At 43.4% G+C, this 16,750-nt stretch overlaps 1 protein-coding gene across 3 annotated transcripts in view; it reads right to left on the bottom strand.

Annotated features, from left to right (window-relative positions):
- Nucleotides 1-16,750, bottom strand: part of ABHD2 (abhydrolase domain containing 2, acylglycerol lipase) — a 79,873-nt gene that overhangs the window by 31,937 nt on the left and 31,186 nt on the right. For 2 of the 3 annotated variants that reach the window (XM_085877518.1, XM_085877519.1), the window contains exon 2: nucleotides 10,695-10,870. In XM_085877518.1, coding sequence (XP_085733644.1) covers nucleotides 10,695-10,870 — 176 coding nt within the window. Of the gene's footprint in view, nucleotides 1-10,694; nucleotides 10,871-15,064; nucleotides 15,273-16,750 lie in introns of all 3 variants that reach the window. The other variant, XM_085877517.1, reaches the window with a different exon arrangement.

Here is a 16,750-nt window from a genome sequence, read left to right as displayed (position 1 = left end):
TCTTCCGGTCGACAAAAAAAAAAATAAATGAACGTGTTTCGAGCTTACAACTGCCATATCAAGACGTGTTCCCAGCGGTTTTGGGAATTGGTATATAAAAATGGTGTTCATAAAAGGGGAACCCAACAGTGTTTTCGAGTCCTTTTTGAGTCGATGTCCATGTCAGCAGTAACAGTATCAGTATCAGTATTAGTATTAGTAGTAGTTTGTTCATGTTGGCAGTAGTAGGTGAGTGTGAGGGGGAGGGTGTGGGTTATGATGGATCGTCCTTGCGTTTAACGATTTAACGATTTAAATGATAAACTCAACGATTTAAATGGCTGCATCTCCACTATTGAAAGTAGACGCTTGCGCTCAACAATTGGATTTTTTTTACACTCAACGACTTTTAAACGGAACCACTCAGCTATTTTCATTGTTTACAATGAACGATTTAAATTGCTGTCACTCGCCTTTGTTTTTTGACGCTGGGGTTTGGAAATTTTAATCGTTTCTATTGAACGTGTTAAATCGCTCAAACCCCACTATTGAAAGTAGACGCTTGCGCTCAACAATTGGATTTTTTTTACACTCAACGACTTTTAAACGGTACCACTCAGCTAGTTTCATTGTTTACAATGAACGATTTAAATTGCTGTCACTCGCCTTTGTTTTTTTTTTTTGTTTTTTTGACGCTGGGGTTTGGAAATTTGAAGCGTTTCTTCTGAACGTGTTAAAACGCTCAAACTCGACTATTTTAAATAGACGCTGCCGATGGACAATTGGAATCATAGCCAAGCTAGACATCGAAGTGTGAACATCCTCGTCATGCCGAAGAAAAGTTTGAAGAATGCTGCAAATAAGTGTCCTGGCCGTGGCCGTGGACGCTGACGCAAGGACGATCCATTATACCGACGTCTTTCAGCCTATGAGTAACTTAAAAGTAACGTCTGTCGACGTGTGGCAACGATCGCGTAACGTGCCAACAACACGTTAATCATAGGTTAGAAATAAGTTTCGGGTACGCTAAACATTACCTCGGCGTGTCTCAACTTATGATTAACTTACAAGTAGCATGTGTTGACGTCTGTCAACGATCGCAGACCGTGCATACAACTTGTGGCCAGCGTAGCGGAACGTGTGAGTCATACGCCGGCATACGTCGTGAAATTTCAAGCATGAAAAAATTTGAGGACAACCGAAAAGTACGTTTAAAGCCAGCGTACAACGACGTATGGCAGTGTTTTTCAGCGTGCTCTCAATGTTATCAAAACTTACCCATAACATATTCAACGTGTGCCAGCGTTTTAGAAAAAAAATTCAAAAATCGGCATACGTTGGCTAAAACGTCAAGGTGTGACCGGGCCTTAACATTTTTCAGTCTTTCCAAATACAACATCATTCATTAATTATAAAAAAAATTCTTCTCAAAATCATTTGTAGCAAGTGTTATCTTTTCTGAATTAAAATCAGCCAGCCTGCCTGAGAAACTAGTTTTGCAGAAGTCTTCCCTTGACTGAGACAAAAATGCTGGTCAGGAGATGGAAAATGTTCATCCCTTCCTTTGAGAGACACGCCTGAAAAAAACCCATTGTTTTCTCATTTCCGTGATGTCATCAACTTATCATATTTATTGCCGAACCCATAGTATGGCTCGTTTCATTCAGAGGATGTCAGTTGAGGAGTATTCTGACCTTGCAGATTAATCTTTTTCACAAGAGGAAAGGTGAGTTATGTTTAAACTGATTCATTATTTGTTGTATATATAGAATCAAATCACTATACGATTAATAATTTTTGTTTTTTTCTGACAGGCTGTCCCCAATAACAAAGTGGATAACTGATGTTGAAAATGAAGCCAATGAATGTCATGAAGAATGGCAGAATATGAATGAAATCGACAGAACTTCAATCAGTTTGAAGGGAATTACATAATGAAATGAAATGTTTAGAAGATTTATCAAGTTTGGATGAGAAGTTAAATTAGTGGTAAGAAATATATATATATATATATATATATATATATATATATATATATATATATATATATATATATTTATATATTGTTACGAATTTGGAATTAGATTGCACACAACATACAGGTTCCTTTAGTCAGCTATGTCGATAAGTGCTTGTGTGCTAGATAGCTCACCTTCCATTGTTTAAATGTTCAGAAATCGATTAGATGCGCTGCGAATCGATTTAATAGTTAGGGAACGAACAATGGAGACATCCCTCCCCCTCTTCTGCGAAGAGCAAGAAGAACCCTGCCGTCCCATGACTCATGATGTCAACAACTCCCTCCCACCCGTGGCTGAGCGGGGGATGGAGCATGAGGGCATGAGTCATGAGTCACGCCGGGAGCGGGGGAAGGGCGGGAGAAGGATAAGAGGAGATCTTTTCTTTGTTCGTGTTCGGGAGTTGGAGGAGTAAGCTTTTTGCTTCGCAGAGAGTAGTCGTTCAGCAGACCTTCGGGTCCTGTTTGGCTTGGGTTAGGGTTGAGGCCTTCGGAAGCTTTTTGCTTCGGCTGGCTCAGTGAGCTTCGGCTGAGGCCTGGCTCGGGAGGAGGCTTTTGCTTTGGTGGTTCAGTGAGCTTCGGCTTCTGTTTGGTTCGGGAGAGCTTTTTGCTTCGAGCTGCTTTGTTTTGGAAGGAAGTTGAGCCGGTTGCTTGGCTCGAGCTGCGAATGGTGGCTTCTTCTTCTTCTTCTTGGTTTGTGGAGCGCTTTGTTCTCCATTTTGGTTCCCAGCTTGGTGCAACTCATCGACCTCTTCTTGGAGGTGGTTCCTCGGGGAAGCGACGCATCGACGGGAAGGATCGGCGCCTCGTCTCACCAGCACGTGTTGAGAAGCGCGGGAGGATTCGCGAGAGCTCGGGAAGGATCGCAGCTCGTGGCGATTGGGTCCAGCTCGCTCTCGCTGGAGCCCAGGTCCGAGCAACTTAAAAACCACACGAGGTGGAGAGGTTCGAGATAGGTTCTGAGTTTCAGCTCACCTGTCCACCAAGCTGGAGCTCGTTATTAAAGGCCTCTGCCACCATTTCTTGGGTGTGTGGGTCCCGTTGAGGTACAATCTCTCGGTAACCTACCCGCGCGAATAATTAGGTAAATCGAAGATTTGGCGATCAGACCCCGTAGCGCGGGTAGAGTGCGGACAAGGTTGTGGTGTGGTTAAAAACACACCCGTGGCTGGTTTCCGGTGTTGATCCGGAAAGCCGTGACAAGATTGTCCGTTCAGTGGGCGAAGCGGCCGCTATTGGCGAGACGCGGTCGCTCGCACGCCGACGGGCGGGAAATCTACAACAATATAGTCATCCCCCGTTTATCGCGCGGGTTACGTTCCAACCACCCCCTCAACCCCCCCCCCCCGCGAGAAGTGAAAATCCACGATGAATGGATGCCTCCCCCCCCCCCCAAAAAAAAAACAAAAAAAAAACAAATCGACTCGTCCGGTCTGGTCGGCTTGGCAGTGATCGGGTTCGAGCTGCCGGAGATCGACTCGTCTGGTCTGGTCAGCTTGGCAGTGATCGGGTTTGAGGTGCCGGAGATCGACTCGTCTGGTCTGGTCGGCTTGGCAGTGATTGGGCTCAAGGTGCCGGAGATCGAATCGTCTGGTCTGGTCGGTTTGGCAGTGCTCGTCCAACCGCGGCAAACCTTTTTCCTTCCCGAAGCATATCTAGCACCTTAACCTTCTCCTGGAGCGTCAGGACCTTCCTCTGGCGCTTCGGTTCCTTGCCAGAAGCCTTAGAACGTGCAGGGCGTTTGGGCGGCATCGTAGGGCTTGGAGAAAAAAACGTCGAAAATATTCGAAGTTCACAAGCGAAACTTTGTCTCGTGCGTTGTGTGACTGGTCGAGTGCCACACGTTATAATTTATTGCTTAAATAATTTATATTTTATATATTATTACCGCAATATACCGGGGGAATCCGCATAAAAAATTAGTTAGGTTCCAAGGGAAAACCCACGATGAACCGGGGGTGCGATAGGTGAACCGCGATATAGCGAGGGATGACTGTATATATACGAGGTCTGTTCAAAAAGCATCCAAGCTTAATTTTTTGTGCGTAAACAAATGAAGCTAGGGAGGCGTGGTTTTGTGCACGTATGTAGGCAATCCTAATTCGTATGCGTGAATATTTTCCCGCCTGCAGAAGCTGACAGTCGCCGACAGACCGCCGATGAGTGAGGAAGTGTAAGTGAGTGCCGTTGGATTTTCATTTTTGACAAAATGACGGATCACTGTGGTCTCATCGCCAGTGATCATTGTGTTGAAGAAGTTGGGATCGCTGTTCACAGTCTCCAGCATGTCCTGTGCGCTCTCCAAACGGAGTTGCTTCTGCTCGATCGTTAGCAGTTTTGGCACGAACTTCGCTAAGATTCTCCTTAATCCCAAATCCTCAGTCACAATGGAATGAATGGATCCAATGCTGACGCCCGCCTCGTCTGCAAGTTCTCTGATCGTGATTCGACGATCCTGCATCAGCAGGGTCCTCACTTGGTCAATGACGATCTCATTTCGGGATGTTGAGGGCCTACCAGAACTTGCTTCACTTTCCACTGATGTGCGACCATCTTTGAAGCGGTTGTACCACTCTTTTATCTGTGTGGTGCCCATTGCTTCTTTCCCGAAGGCCTGTTGAATTTTGCAGGGAGCTTCCACTTGGGAATCGCCAAGCTTTACACAAAATTTGATGCAGTAGCGTTGTTCAAGTTTTTCCGTCATTTTGTCAAAAACGAAAATCTGATGGCGCTCACTTACGCTTCCTCACTCATCGGCGGTCTGTCGGCAACTGACAGCTTCTGCAGGCGAGAAAATATTCACGCATACGGATTAGGATCGCCTACATACGTGCACCAAACCACGCCTCCCTAGCTTCATTTGTTTACGCACGAAAAATTAAGGTTGGATACTTTTTGAACACACGTCATATATATATATATATATATATATATATATATATATATATATATATATATATATATATATATATATATACATATATATACATATATATACACACACAACCTTTGAAAAGCATGAGAGACAAGTTGGTGTTAATTTTTCCCTGCTTGTTTTTATTTCCAGTATTAAAATGAACCAAACAACATGATGATTGGTTATGAAAGTAATGAATTTCACAACCTTGAATGGGACGATTTTGAAATTCCATGGAGTGCTGACTCATTCCCAACCTGTTCCAGTTTAAACCTCCATCTGGATGAACCTGACACAAAACTCAATCTTCTGGAGGTTTTTTTTTCTCATTATTTTACTAATATCATGAGATAATCATCTTTAGATACCCTAATGGTTCTTCCCTCTGTTTCAAACAGAATATGGTGTCTGAGTTTCAAAACTGCACGCAATCTGCAGCAGACTGCTGCGAAAGCACATTTTGTTTTACAATTGAATATATAATTCCCACCCAAAGAAAAAAGTTTAATGTTTTCAATGTTGTTTAATCATGTCTGCTTTTCTTACAATTATTTAATTCTTAATTAAAAAAAAATATATATATATAAAGGAGGTGTAAAAAAAGAAGGGGGGGAGGGGTGGGGGGGGGAAGGTGCGCTCCCCCCAATGACCCATTACCCCCCTCATCCCACCCTCCCTTCCCCGTGTGTGTGGGGGGGGTGGGGTGGTGGGACAAGGGTGGGGCACACAAAGGGAGGGGATGATGGGGTATATGGGTGTGGCTTGTTTGGGTGGGGAAGTGGGGGTGGAATGAAGATGGGTGTTGGGTCAACAGTGGGTGTGGCTTGCATGGGTGTGACGTGTGGGTGTGGCTTGCATGGGTGATGGGTCAAGGGTGGGGGTGCACAAGGGGAGGGGATGATGGGGTATATGGGTGTGGCTTGTGTGGGTGTGGCTTGCATGGGTGCGGCTTGTGGAGGTGTGGCGACAAAGAAGGGGAGGGCAGAGTGAATTTTTTAAATTAAATGCGTTGTGTGTGGGGAACTAAGAAACTAATCATTGACATCATTGTGTGGGGAACTAAAAAACTCCAAAAAATAATTATATTCATGTACTCTCAATTACAATTGTTGCTGGTACTTTATACATTTAATTTTTATACTATAGTCAAATTGGCTGTCAGTAATGTTTCCCTTTACCCAAGAGTCTTTTGACTTACATATTGATAAAAGGAATGTCTTACTTTGAAACAGTGTGACCTGGTTGATAACACTGCAAACTTTTTACACGATTGTGTCATTCTCTCCCTTCCACCCAAAGTGGACACGTATTGCAGTTTTGAGGGTTTTTTGCCTCATGCTTATCAGCTAATCCTGTATTTGAGTGGCCAAATGTCACACCCTCCCATTCTTTGAAATGTCAAATTGTATACAAGAAGAATTGCTCCGGGCTTCTGTTTCAGTGAAGTCCATTTGAATGTTTCAGTGAATCATTCAATGTTTTTCCTCCATATGTACGAAATTAAAGATTCTTCTTTGGTATGCTGATCCAACTTGTGGAAAGAGTTATTTTCCACCCCAGAAACTAAGAAACTAATCATTGTATGATGGATATGGATGTGGTGTATGAATGTGGATATGATGGATGTGGATGTGGTGTGAAGGTGTGGCTTGTGTGGGTGTGGCTTGCATGGGCATGGTTTGTGTGGGCAAAGTCAAATATGGGATGGAGTCAATTTTTTTGAATTTTTGTATTTTTAATTTATTATCTTCATCTTTTGTAATTCCTGTGAATAAAATGAACCCAAGGTTTCTTCTCCCTTTAAATGATACAATTTGTAAGTCTAAGGAACTGCATCTATTACATCAACGATTTTAAAAAGTTCATTCGTCCATCGCTCAGTATAACCTTTTTAAAAATGTGATTTCCACCGAAATATTCTTACAACATCACTAATCATAAAATTAGGCTTTCTCAGATTAATCTCATTTTCATATTTTAATTTTGTAAATGTTTGATGGCTTGGATTTTGTTGAAGCATGAATCATATCGTTGTACTTATCTACAATGTCCTGAATTAAAGATAACCATTGTTGAGAAACGAGTTGAGTGAATTTTTTTTATATAGTCTCTCTTTTAAAGTGCGATTAAAAAAAACTCAATAAGAACGGCTTTTCCTTCATTAAAGGTGCTGTATAATGTAATACCGTTATATTTAAGAAAATTCAGAAATGTTTTGTTGTAGAACTCTGTGCACTCATCAGTCCACGTTTTTTTAGGTTTTCTCTTGCTTGCTACAACTTGGGAGTAGGAGGAGAAGTTGATAAATAAACCAAGTTTTAAAAGAGTCGATAAAGAATATAAATATTTTAAGATAATTTTTGTGCTGTTCATTTGAATAAAGAGTATAAAGATAGATAAACCGATTTATGTGGGAACAGCTGTTTTAGATCTTTCAAAGTATTTAACATATGATTACTTTTATAATAATCTAAAGAGTTGATATGGTGAGAATATTGAATTGCTATATATGGATATGGATAGCTTCATACTAGAAATAACTACAGGTGATGTTTATAAGGATATGAAAGAAGATGAAGATATTTATGATGTAAGTAATTATGATCCAAATAACCTGCTTTTTTCAAATAAGAATAAAAAGGTTATTGGTAAATTTAAAGATGAATTTGGTGAAAAGATACTAAGTGAATTTGTGGATGTTAGATCAAAAGCATATGCTTATAAATACTTAATGAGAGGATTAAATGAATTCAAATGTGAAAAGAAACTTAAAGGTCTAAAGAAGAGTGTATTAAAAGAGACCATGAACTTTCAACATTACCTTGAATGCATATAGAAGAGAAAATATGTTTATAGAGAGATGAATCTTAATAGAAATTATAAACATGAAATATTCTCAGAGACTGTTGGTAAGAAAGCTCTAACAGCATTTGATGATAAAATATATATTGTTGTGAATTCGCGCCCGCCGGCGTGCGAACGGCCACATAACTCGGATCGTGGCACGTTGCCCACTTCAGTCGTGACCCTCCGGGAACTATCGCCCGGAGCCAGTAACAGGTGGGCCTTTCGACCTCACCACAATCGTGCCAATCGGCCACCCGCGTAGGATAGGGTTGTTCGCCAAACTCGACCTACCTAAGTACCCACGCGGATGGTAAACCGGGCCATCGTACCTCGCCGCAGGTCAACTACGGACACGAGCCGCTTGGGCGGCCCGTTCTGTACTATCGGGATAACCGAGCGGTGTTATCGTCGACTTGACGGTTCAGATTATTTACCAGGCGTTTTGCACCCACTACGAACCCTTTACGTGAAGCAGGATGGAGAGTCAATTAAAAGGAAGGAGACGAAGCGAAACGGGAAAAGAGTTCACACAATGCACATTTATTTCCCGGCACACGGAAAGCACGTATATACAGCCATACAGTCAAAATGCACATAAAGCAACCAAAACAATAAAAGCAACAACGACGCAGAGTTAATACCGACTACGCGCACACATGGCAACACTTATACAGTTTTACTTCACAGACGGCGCCAACACACATTTACACAAAAGCAAAGGAAAGAAGCCACCCTCATAGACAAGGAGGCAGACAGGCCTGTAGGCCAAATGTGCGCGGGACCTAGAGGAGCGGCCAGGTCTGCGAGACCGGGGGGGGGGGGGCTGACGGGCGAGCCGCAAATGCGGCCGCGCGGCTGTGCCCCGACTCCGTGCTCCTTGGTGGGTTTCGTTGGCACCATGTGTGTGGGTGGGGGGGTTGGGAACGGGGCCCCCTTTTGCACTATCTCAGCGCGGGGGAAAGGGAGATTGTTGATGCTCTGGGGGAGGGGAGTGGCTGGCTGGCTTGGGTCCCGCGACGAGACGAGCGATCCCCCACATCATAACCTCGTCGCTGACCGCCGTCCTTCTCGCCTCGGACCCGAGCTCCCTTGCCTGCAGTTCCACCGCGCGCACTCGCGTCAACTTCACCAACGCAACGCAACGCGTCCCCAACAGCCACTTCTCGACGACCCTCTTCAGGCAACTCCAGAACTCAACTCTTCCTGCAACTCTTCTCAGTTCCGCACTCTCCTCACCCGACCAACTCGACTCTGCCACTGTTCTCAGTTCCGCACTCTCCTCACCCGACCGACTCTCAATTCGCCTTGCGCTCGCCTTTTTATAGGCGGGCAGGAGAAGCCAAGATGCAAATTTTAGGATCAGAACGCGAATGGAGGCGGGGCCACGCCGCCCCCCCCGGTCAGCCATTGGTTGGGCAAAAATGGGTGTGAACCTCTCCTGATCCTAAAATTTGCATATACGGACTTCACATACACACGCTTGGAGGTGGGGCCAAGCCGCCCCGCGCTCGCTAATTGGACGGAGGAGAAGTGGGCGTGTAGCGTTTTTGATCCGAATTTTCCCTCGGAAAGGCCGCCATTTGCGCTCGCGGCTCGGTGCGCAGGGCATCAAATTCCGAACGGGCCCGAGACAGCCCGACGTTCAGTGTTCACAGGTGGTGCGGGAATGGCCGTAGAAGGAGAGGTGAAGGTGGTGGAGGGTTTTCGGTGGTGGTTTGATGGTTATGGTGCCATTTGGGAATGGCGGTGATGCGATGATGTGGGAGCGTAGATGGTGGCGGTGGCGTGGTTGTTGTGTGATGGCGGTTGAGACATGGTTGGTTCAAAATAAAGATAGAACAGAAAAAATGGCTAACTTAAAGCGTCGCAGCCGGGATGAATCACATAAATTCCCTCTATACAACGGGTTTGGGCTAACTACACATGTACTTAGAGATATCTCACCTACGGGCCCTTTATGGTGTAATGCGAATTTCCACAGCCGTAACAATATATATATATATATATATATATATTGAGTGATATAATAAATACATTATCTTATGGGTTTAAAGTTCAAGTATTAATAAAAATTGGGGTTGTGGGTTTTAACAGGCTACCACCACCTTTATTTTTTAATTGATGAATAAATTAAGTTACTCCTGAAAATAAAACACAAATATTTATAGGATGTCGAATTGACGACTCAATTTGATTAAAGAAATGACCATGTGAAAGGAAGGCGAAGCCCCAACCTCCGGCAAGGGAGTAGTGTCAAAAGGGAGGTGTTTTACGAAGTAATGTGTTCCAGTTTGAAAAGGAGAAATATTAGTGAGCGTAAGCGAGTAAATATTGCGACTGAGAAACGGGACACATTACTGCGTCAAACCCTCCCTTTTGACACTACTGATGTTGCACGAGCAGGTGTCCACATACTTTTGGTCATGTAGTGCATCCTAGTGCCCTAATAAAACGCTCGACTCGACTAATGGCAAAAAAAGTCAGTCTCCAAATTTATCTTCTTCTTCTTCTTTCGGCTGCTCCCGTGCGGGGTCGCCACAGGGGATCATCCGTTATGATCGGCATAATTATTTGGCACAGGTTTTACGCTGGATGCCCTTCCTGACGCAACTCTGCTCGCCTCTTACGACACAGGGATATGGTATACCTATTCTAAGCGGGGCATACACCGGGCCCAGTACACTGGTACTCACTTCGCTGACCTCGGAAGGATGACAGGCTGAGTCAACCTCCTGGTGTATATTAATTCAAGCAGCCATTGGGGCTTGAACTCAGGACCTTTTGGATCCCAAGCCACTACCCTAACCACTATGCCAACACCAGGTATAGTCTCCAAATTTATCACTTTGGCAAAATTGTGAACACAAACACACGAATGCGTACGCAACCGCACACCGAGTCAACATTAGTGCACCGACAACACCAGGTTCATACCTCCTGTCGCATGCGATGAGAATGGCTCAAAGAGATCGAAGGTCGCCGTTGAGCCATCGAGCATGACAAACGACTTACGACAACCAGAAGGCATCGGGGAGCTGACCCTTCCCAGCTTTCCATACACAATCGTCTGTATATGTCCACTCTTACCCCAGAGTAGTGGTGGAATGTATCTGCAACACACAAATAAATCCCTGATGGTGTTCATTCTCGAAACAATTAAATCCACAAACGATCAAAAAATAAATAAAAGGTGTCTTTCAGTGTGGCAGCATTCCTAATCATGGAAGGTTTCTTGTGAAAATACACATCCTCTAAAGGTGAAGCAATACAAGGTGAACAATTCTAGAAAAAAAAATCGAAATTCATTGATGTTCTTCAATCAAAGATTGGCCAATGGGAATGCATACAACTCATAAGACTTCATTTCATGGAGTAAAGAGAAAAGCTTTTGAGCTGTTATTTGCTTTTCAGCATCTGATTCTTTCTTCAAAATTCCACCTCCCTGGAAACCCACAAGATAAGCTGTGAATAAAAGTCAACAGTGGAACTGGTTTCGTTCAGATAATTGCTCCAATAAAACATGCCATGATATTAATATTTCGCAAAATGACTCGTACCAAAGCTAATGCATTGTCTTATGAACTTCCGTGTATCCACAAATGATACACCCATGAAGGATTTAAAAGTGGCTTTTAAGAGTTAACCATTACAAGAATGCTGCCTTTATTTCTGGGTAATTTACCTCTGCCACGGAAGGTGGATGGAGGTTATTTTTCACTCCTCGCTGTCTGTTTGTTTGTCTGTTGGTGAACAGGATATCTTAAAAAGTTGTTGTGGATGGATAAGTTGGATGTGTCACAAGGATGAAATTCGGTTTTAGTGAAGATTGGTATTAATTCAACAGCTGAGCAAGATTCAAACTCAGGATCCTGGGATCCCAAGCCCACTACCCTAACCATTAAGCCAACACCAGGCATATAATGTATGTATAGGATGACACGTCGAGTTAACCCCACCTGGTATTAATTTAACAGCTGAGCAGGATTTGAACTCAGGATCCTGGGATCCCAAGCCCACTACCCTAACCATTAAGCCAACACCAGGCATATATATATATATATATATATATATATATATATATATATATATATATATATATATATATATATATATATATATATATATATATATCCATCCACTGGGACCATACTCTGTGCAGAGCGTTGGTGCTGCCTAAGCAGTCTCCTTGGCTATTGGGTACAATTCTGGACGGGTCGCCACTCCGACACAGGATACCAGCATGCTGGCACTCATTTTGCGGACCTCGGAAGGATGACAGGCAGAGTCAACCCCACCTGGTATTAATTCAACAGCCGAGTGGGATTTGAACTCAGGATCCTCGGATCCTAAGCCCACCACCCTAACCATTAAGCCAACACCAGGCATATATATATATATATATATACATACACACATACACACATACACACATACACACATACACACATACACACATACACACATACACACATACACACATACACACATACACACATACACACATACACACATACACACATACACACATACACACATACACACACACACACACACACACACACACACACACACACACACACACACACACACACACCACGATATCTCTCAAAGTTGTGGACGGATGACAAAACTTGGTGGATGAGTGGGTTCAGTGAAAAGAACAAGATGATTCGATTAATGTCTGGACTCATGTCCCACCTATCAGTGGGATACAATACATAAACTGTTCAGCCAGGCGGAGGTATGCGCTCTATGGAGTGTCGTTCTAGTTTCCTATTGTCAACACGAGGATCCCAGACTTTAACCCTCATATGCTTTGTCAACACGAGGATACCAGAATTTAACCCTCATATGCTTTTATACCTTCTCCTTTGAGCTTTACTTTGTTTGACACAGTTGACTTTGCCAACTAAACACTCAGGTCAAATAAACAACAAAGTAATAATAATAATTAATGATTAGAGATTCATACTCTTTCCAAAGTTCCACGACATATCGTATCAAGTCGAGAAACGTTTCAACTGTAGAATAAATCCTGGATGGATCGCCAGCCACTTCGTCACATGATACTCGAGTGAAAGTGGAAGGAATTTGGAACTTGTTCAGGGTGTCGGCGATAACTCGCTTTCTCTTTACGAAATAGCCCATGGAATGTTTAATGTTCACAACAACCAGTGCCGTCAGACTTAACATCCATCCTCTGATGGTGTGAGTATAGATGCCTTGCTCTGCATGTGAAACACCAGGGTGGCAGTTTTGTAGGTTGGTCAGAATTCTAACCCAGGCTAGACAGCTCAGGGGCAAGTGTGCACACTTCTAAGCTATCCTGCTAGCCCTGGTACAAAGTAAAGTGGAAGATGATAATGACAAACAGCAAAATGTGTGACATCTAAAACCATAAAAGTGGTATAATTGTGTCAATTTCAGGATTTCTTAACAGACTCGGTGGTGTAATGCTTAGTGGTGATGTATTAAATGGATAGAGGGTACGTTCTGAGTCTGAGATCGGTGGTTGGAACCCCGGCTGAGTCATACCAAAGACATTAAAAATGGCACGTGCTGTTAGGTCTTTCTGCAAGATTCTTCAGGATTGAAAGAGGTTGACTCACCAGAAGAAGAAGAAGAATACAAATGGAAAATTGGAACAAAAAGGAAACAGTGGGGGAGGCCAAAAGGGAAGAGAAAGTAAATAGCTTTCAAAAAATACCAGAACTGGCAATCAAACACTGGGAAAAAAAAAACAAACTAATTTTGATGAGACCTTAAGTTGGCATGTGATCCCGCCAGCCATAATCTAAAGATGCTTCGAGCTATTTTTTTTGTATATGTAGTTGAAGCTCATGGAAGAGAAAGAGCAGAAAGGAAGGGAACAAAATGGAAATGGGGAAGTACAAACAGCAGAGTAGAAGTGAGAGTAAGATCAAGGGGAGGGTGAGAAGGACACATGGAGGTGAACGAACAAGCTGCACACGAGGTGAATGAAACAAAGGAAGAAGAGGAAGGGGGGAAAACGGGAAAGAAACAGAAAAGGAACAAACCAACCGCCAACTAACAAAAAAAAAAGAGGGGTTGGGGGGGGGATCACAAAAACCTGGAAAAAGGGAGTGCTTGGGAATAGGGCCATTGGGGTAGAAGAGATCATTAGGGTGGATGGGAGTAATGGTGAACAGCTTGTTGTTTTGTAGGTGGAGTATATTAAAGAAGTGCAGTTAATGCAACAATATTGCCAATTTTGTTTTGATAATAGAACTATATTTTTGCACTTGCATCACAATTCTGTACTGGACAGACAGACAAAAGAATGTTCAAACGTCAGTGTTTTTCAAGTGGATTTTTGAGTGGAGCCAGTGGAGGTAAGTTGTTGAGCCACGTTTGGTTCAGTTACTTGACAAGCTGCCAGCAAACAAGCCATGACAACACTCTTAGCAGTACAGCTGTGGAATACAACCACAACAAAATCACCAAAAGCCAAATAAGGAAATGAAGATGCAAAACTTCAAGCCAAAGGAAAACGGAACTCAGCAATGTTGCATTTTGGTGCCATGGATAGAATCTGTAGTGTTTAAAGCCAACTGAACCAGTGTTATCTTTCCACAGCAGGAATCCTTTGAGTGCAGAGGTAAAAATGATGATGAGCAATTCCCAGGTGCTTTTGAAAAGAATATGTGCTTTGTAGAGACGGTGGAAACGCTGCTTCCTTGTAACGACAACAAAGGAGTTGCTTGGGAACAATATTTGCCGACTGTGACTTTCAAGCAACACCTTGTGAAACACGGTGCCAAAAGCAGTACAAGTGACATGTACATGTCAGGCCGACAGGATACCCAGAGGCACGCACACTCACCTCTGATGTCTCGGACGATTCAAATCACAACCCAGCTATTAACTGTCTCCCTGGTGTTTCGCAGGCAGGGGGAGGCATCAATGTGTGTGCCATTCCTTGGATGGACATTGAGCAGGATGTCCTGTCTACCAGCATTAGTTGGTGGACGTTAAATATCCCGTGGTGTCTTGTGAAGAGGTGAGCTATTACCGGCATGCTAGCCAAATTTAACATTATTATACCAACGTACAGGGGGCACTGCATCGATGCTCCAGGCAATGAGGCAACCAGCAGCCATAGGCTGCGTACGAAATGAATGGATGAATGTTCAAGTGAAATGCACATGCCAAATGGAACGTCATACAGTACTGTATTTGTGGAATAATGACAATTTGAATAATCAAAATAACCAATCAGAATGTGATCACCAGAAAGAGTTAATGACACAATGTTCAATGGCAAATGTCCATTGCATGCCTACTCTCTGCTGAGAAGAGGGCAGAACTTGAGGAGGTGTTGGGACAGTGGCGAGTTGAGAAAGGTGAGATTTGGGGGGGATGTGGCACTGTTGAGGTTGAGACAGCGGACAAGGAGGTAGAGGATGGTGGCGAGGACGGCAAGCTTTAAGCCATCCACCAGCACCAGCAGCTCCAGCACGGGATCCATTGCATCAATTGGGAACATGACAACTGGAGAGACAGAAACGTTCTCAAAAGTGCAGCAATGTCGAAATGTTATCAAAACAAAGAACATGGGAAATCACATGACAGTGTGAGGAAAGATACTGAACAATGATAAAAGGGGGAAAATGTCAAATAAAACACAGACAAGGGCAGACAACACAGCACACAAACAACACACGGACGATGGGCAGACAACACAACACAACACACAACACACAACACACAACACACGGACGATGGGCAGACAACACAACACAACACACAACACATAACACACGGACGATGGCCAGACAACATAATACATAAAACACACACACACCACAGCACACAACACACACACACAAACACACACACACACACACACACACACACACACACACACACACACGGTCGATGGGCAGACAACATAATACATAAAACACACACACACACACACACAACATATAAAATAACACACACACACACACACACACACACACACACACACACACACACACACACACACACACATGGACGATGGGCAGAGAACATAATACATAAAACACACACACACACACACACACACACACACACACACACACACACACACGGTCGATGGGCAGACAACATAATACATAAAACACACACACACACAACATACAAAATAACACACACACACACAACATAATACATAAAACACACACACACACACACACAACATATAAAATAACACACACACACACACACACACACACACACACACACACACACACACACACGGACGATGGGCAGAGAACATAATACATAAAACACACACACACACACACACACACACACACACACACACACACACACACACACACAACACACGGTCGATGGGCAGACAACATAATACATAAAACACACACACACACACACACACACACACAACATACAAAATAACACACATACACACACAACGCACGGACGAGGGGCAGGCAACATAATACATAAAACACACACACACACACACAACATATAAAATAACACACACACACACACACACACACACACACACACAACATATAAAATAACACACACACACACACACACACACACACACACACACAACGCACGGACGATGGGCAGAGAACATAATACATAAAACACACACACACACACACACACACACACACACACACACACACACACACACACACACACACACACACACACACACACACACACACACAGTCGATGGGCAGACAACATAATACATAAAACACACACACACACACACACAACATACAAAATAACACACACACACACACACAACGCACGGACGATGGGCAGACAACATAATACATAAAACACACACACACACACACACACACACACACACACACACACACACACACACGGTCGATGGGCAGACAACATAATACATAAAATACACACACACACAACATATAAAATAACACACACAACACACGGACGATGGGCAGACAACACAATACATAAAACAC

This window comes from Eptatretus burgeri, chromosome 4, assembly GCF_056783735.1.
Source record: "Eptatretus burgeri isolate ZD-2024b chromosome 4, Ebu_testis_v1, whole genome shotgun sequence".
Classification (NCBI taxonomy): Eukaryota; Metazoa; Chordata; class Myxini; order Myxiniformes; family Myxinidae; genus Eptatretus; species Eptatretus burgeri.
The sequence above is the reverse complement of the archived record's forward strand: the minus strand, read 5'-3'. Positions and strand labels throughout refer to the sequence as shown.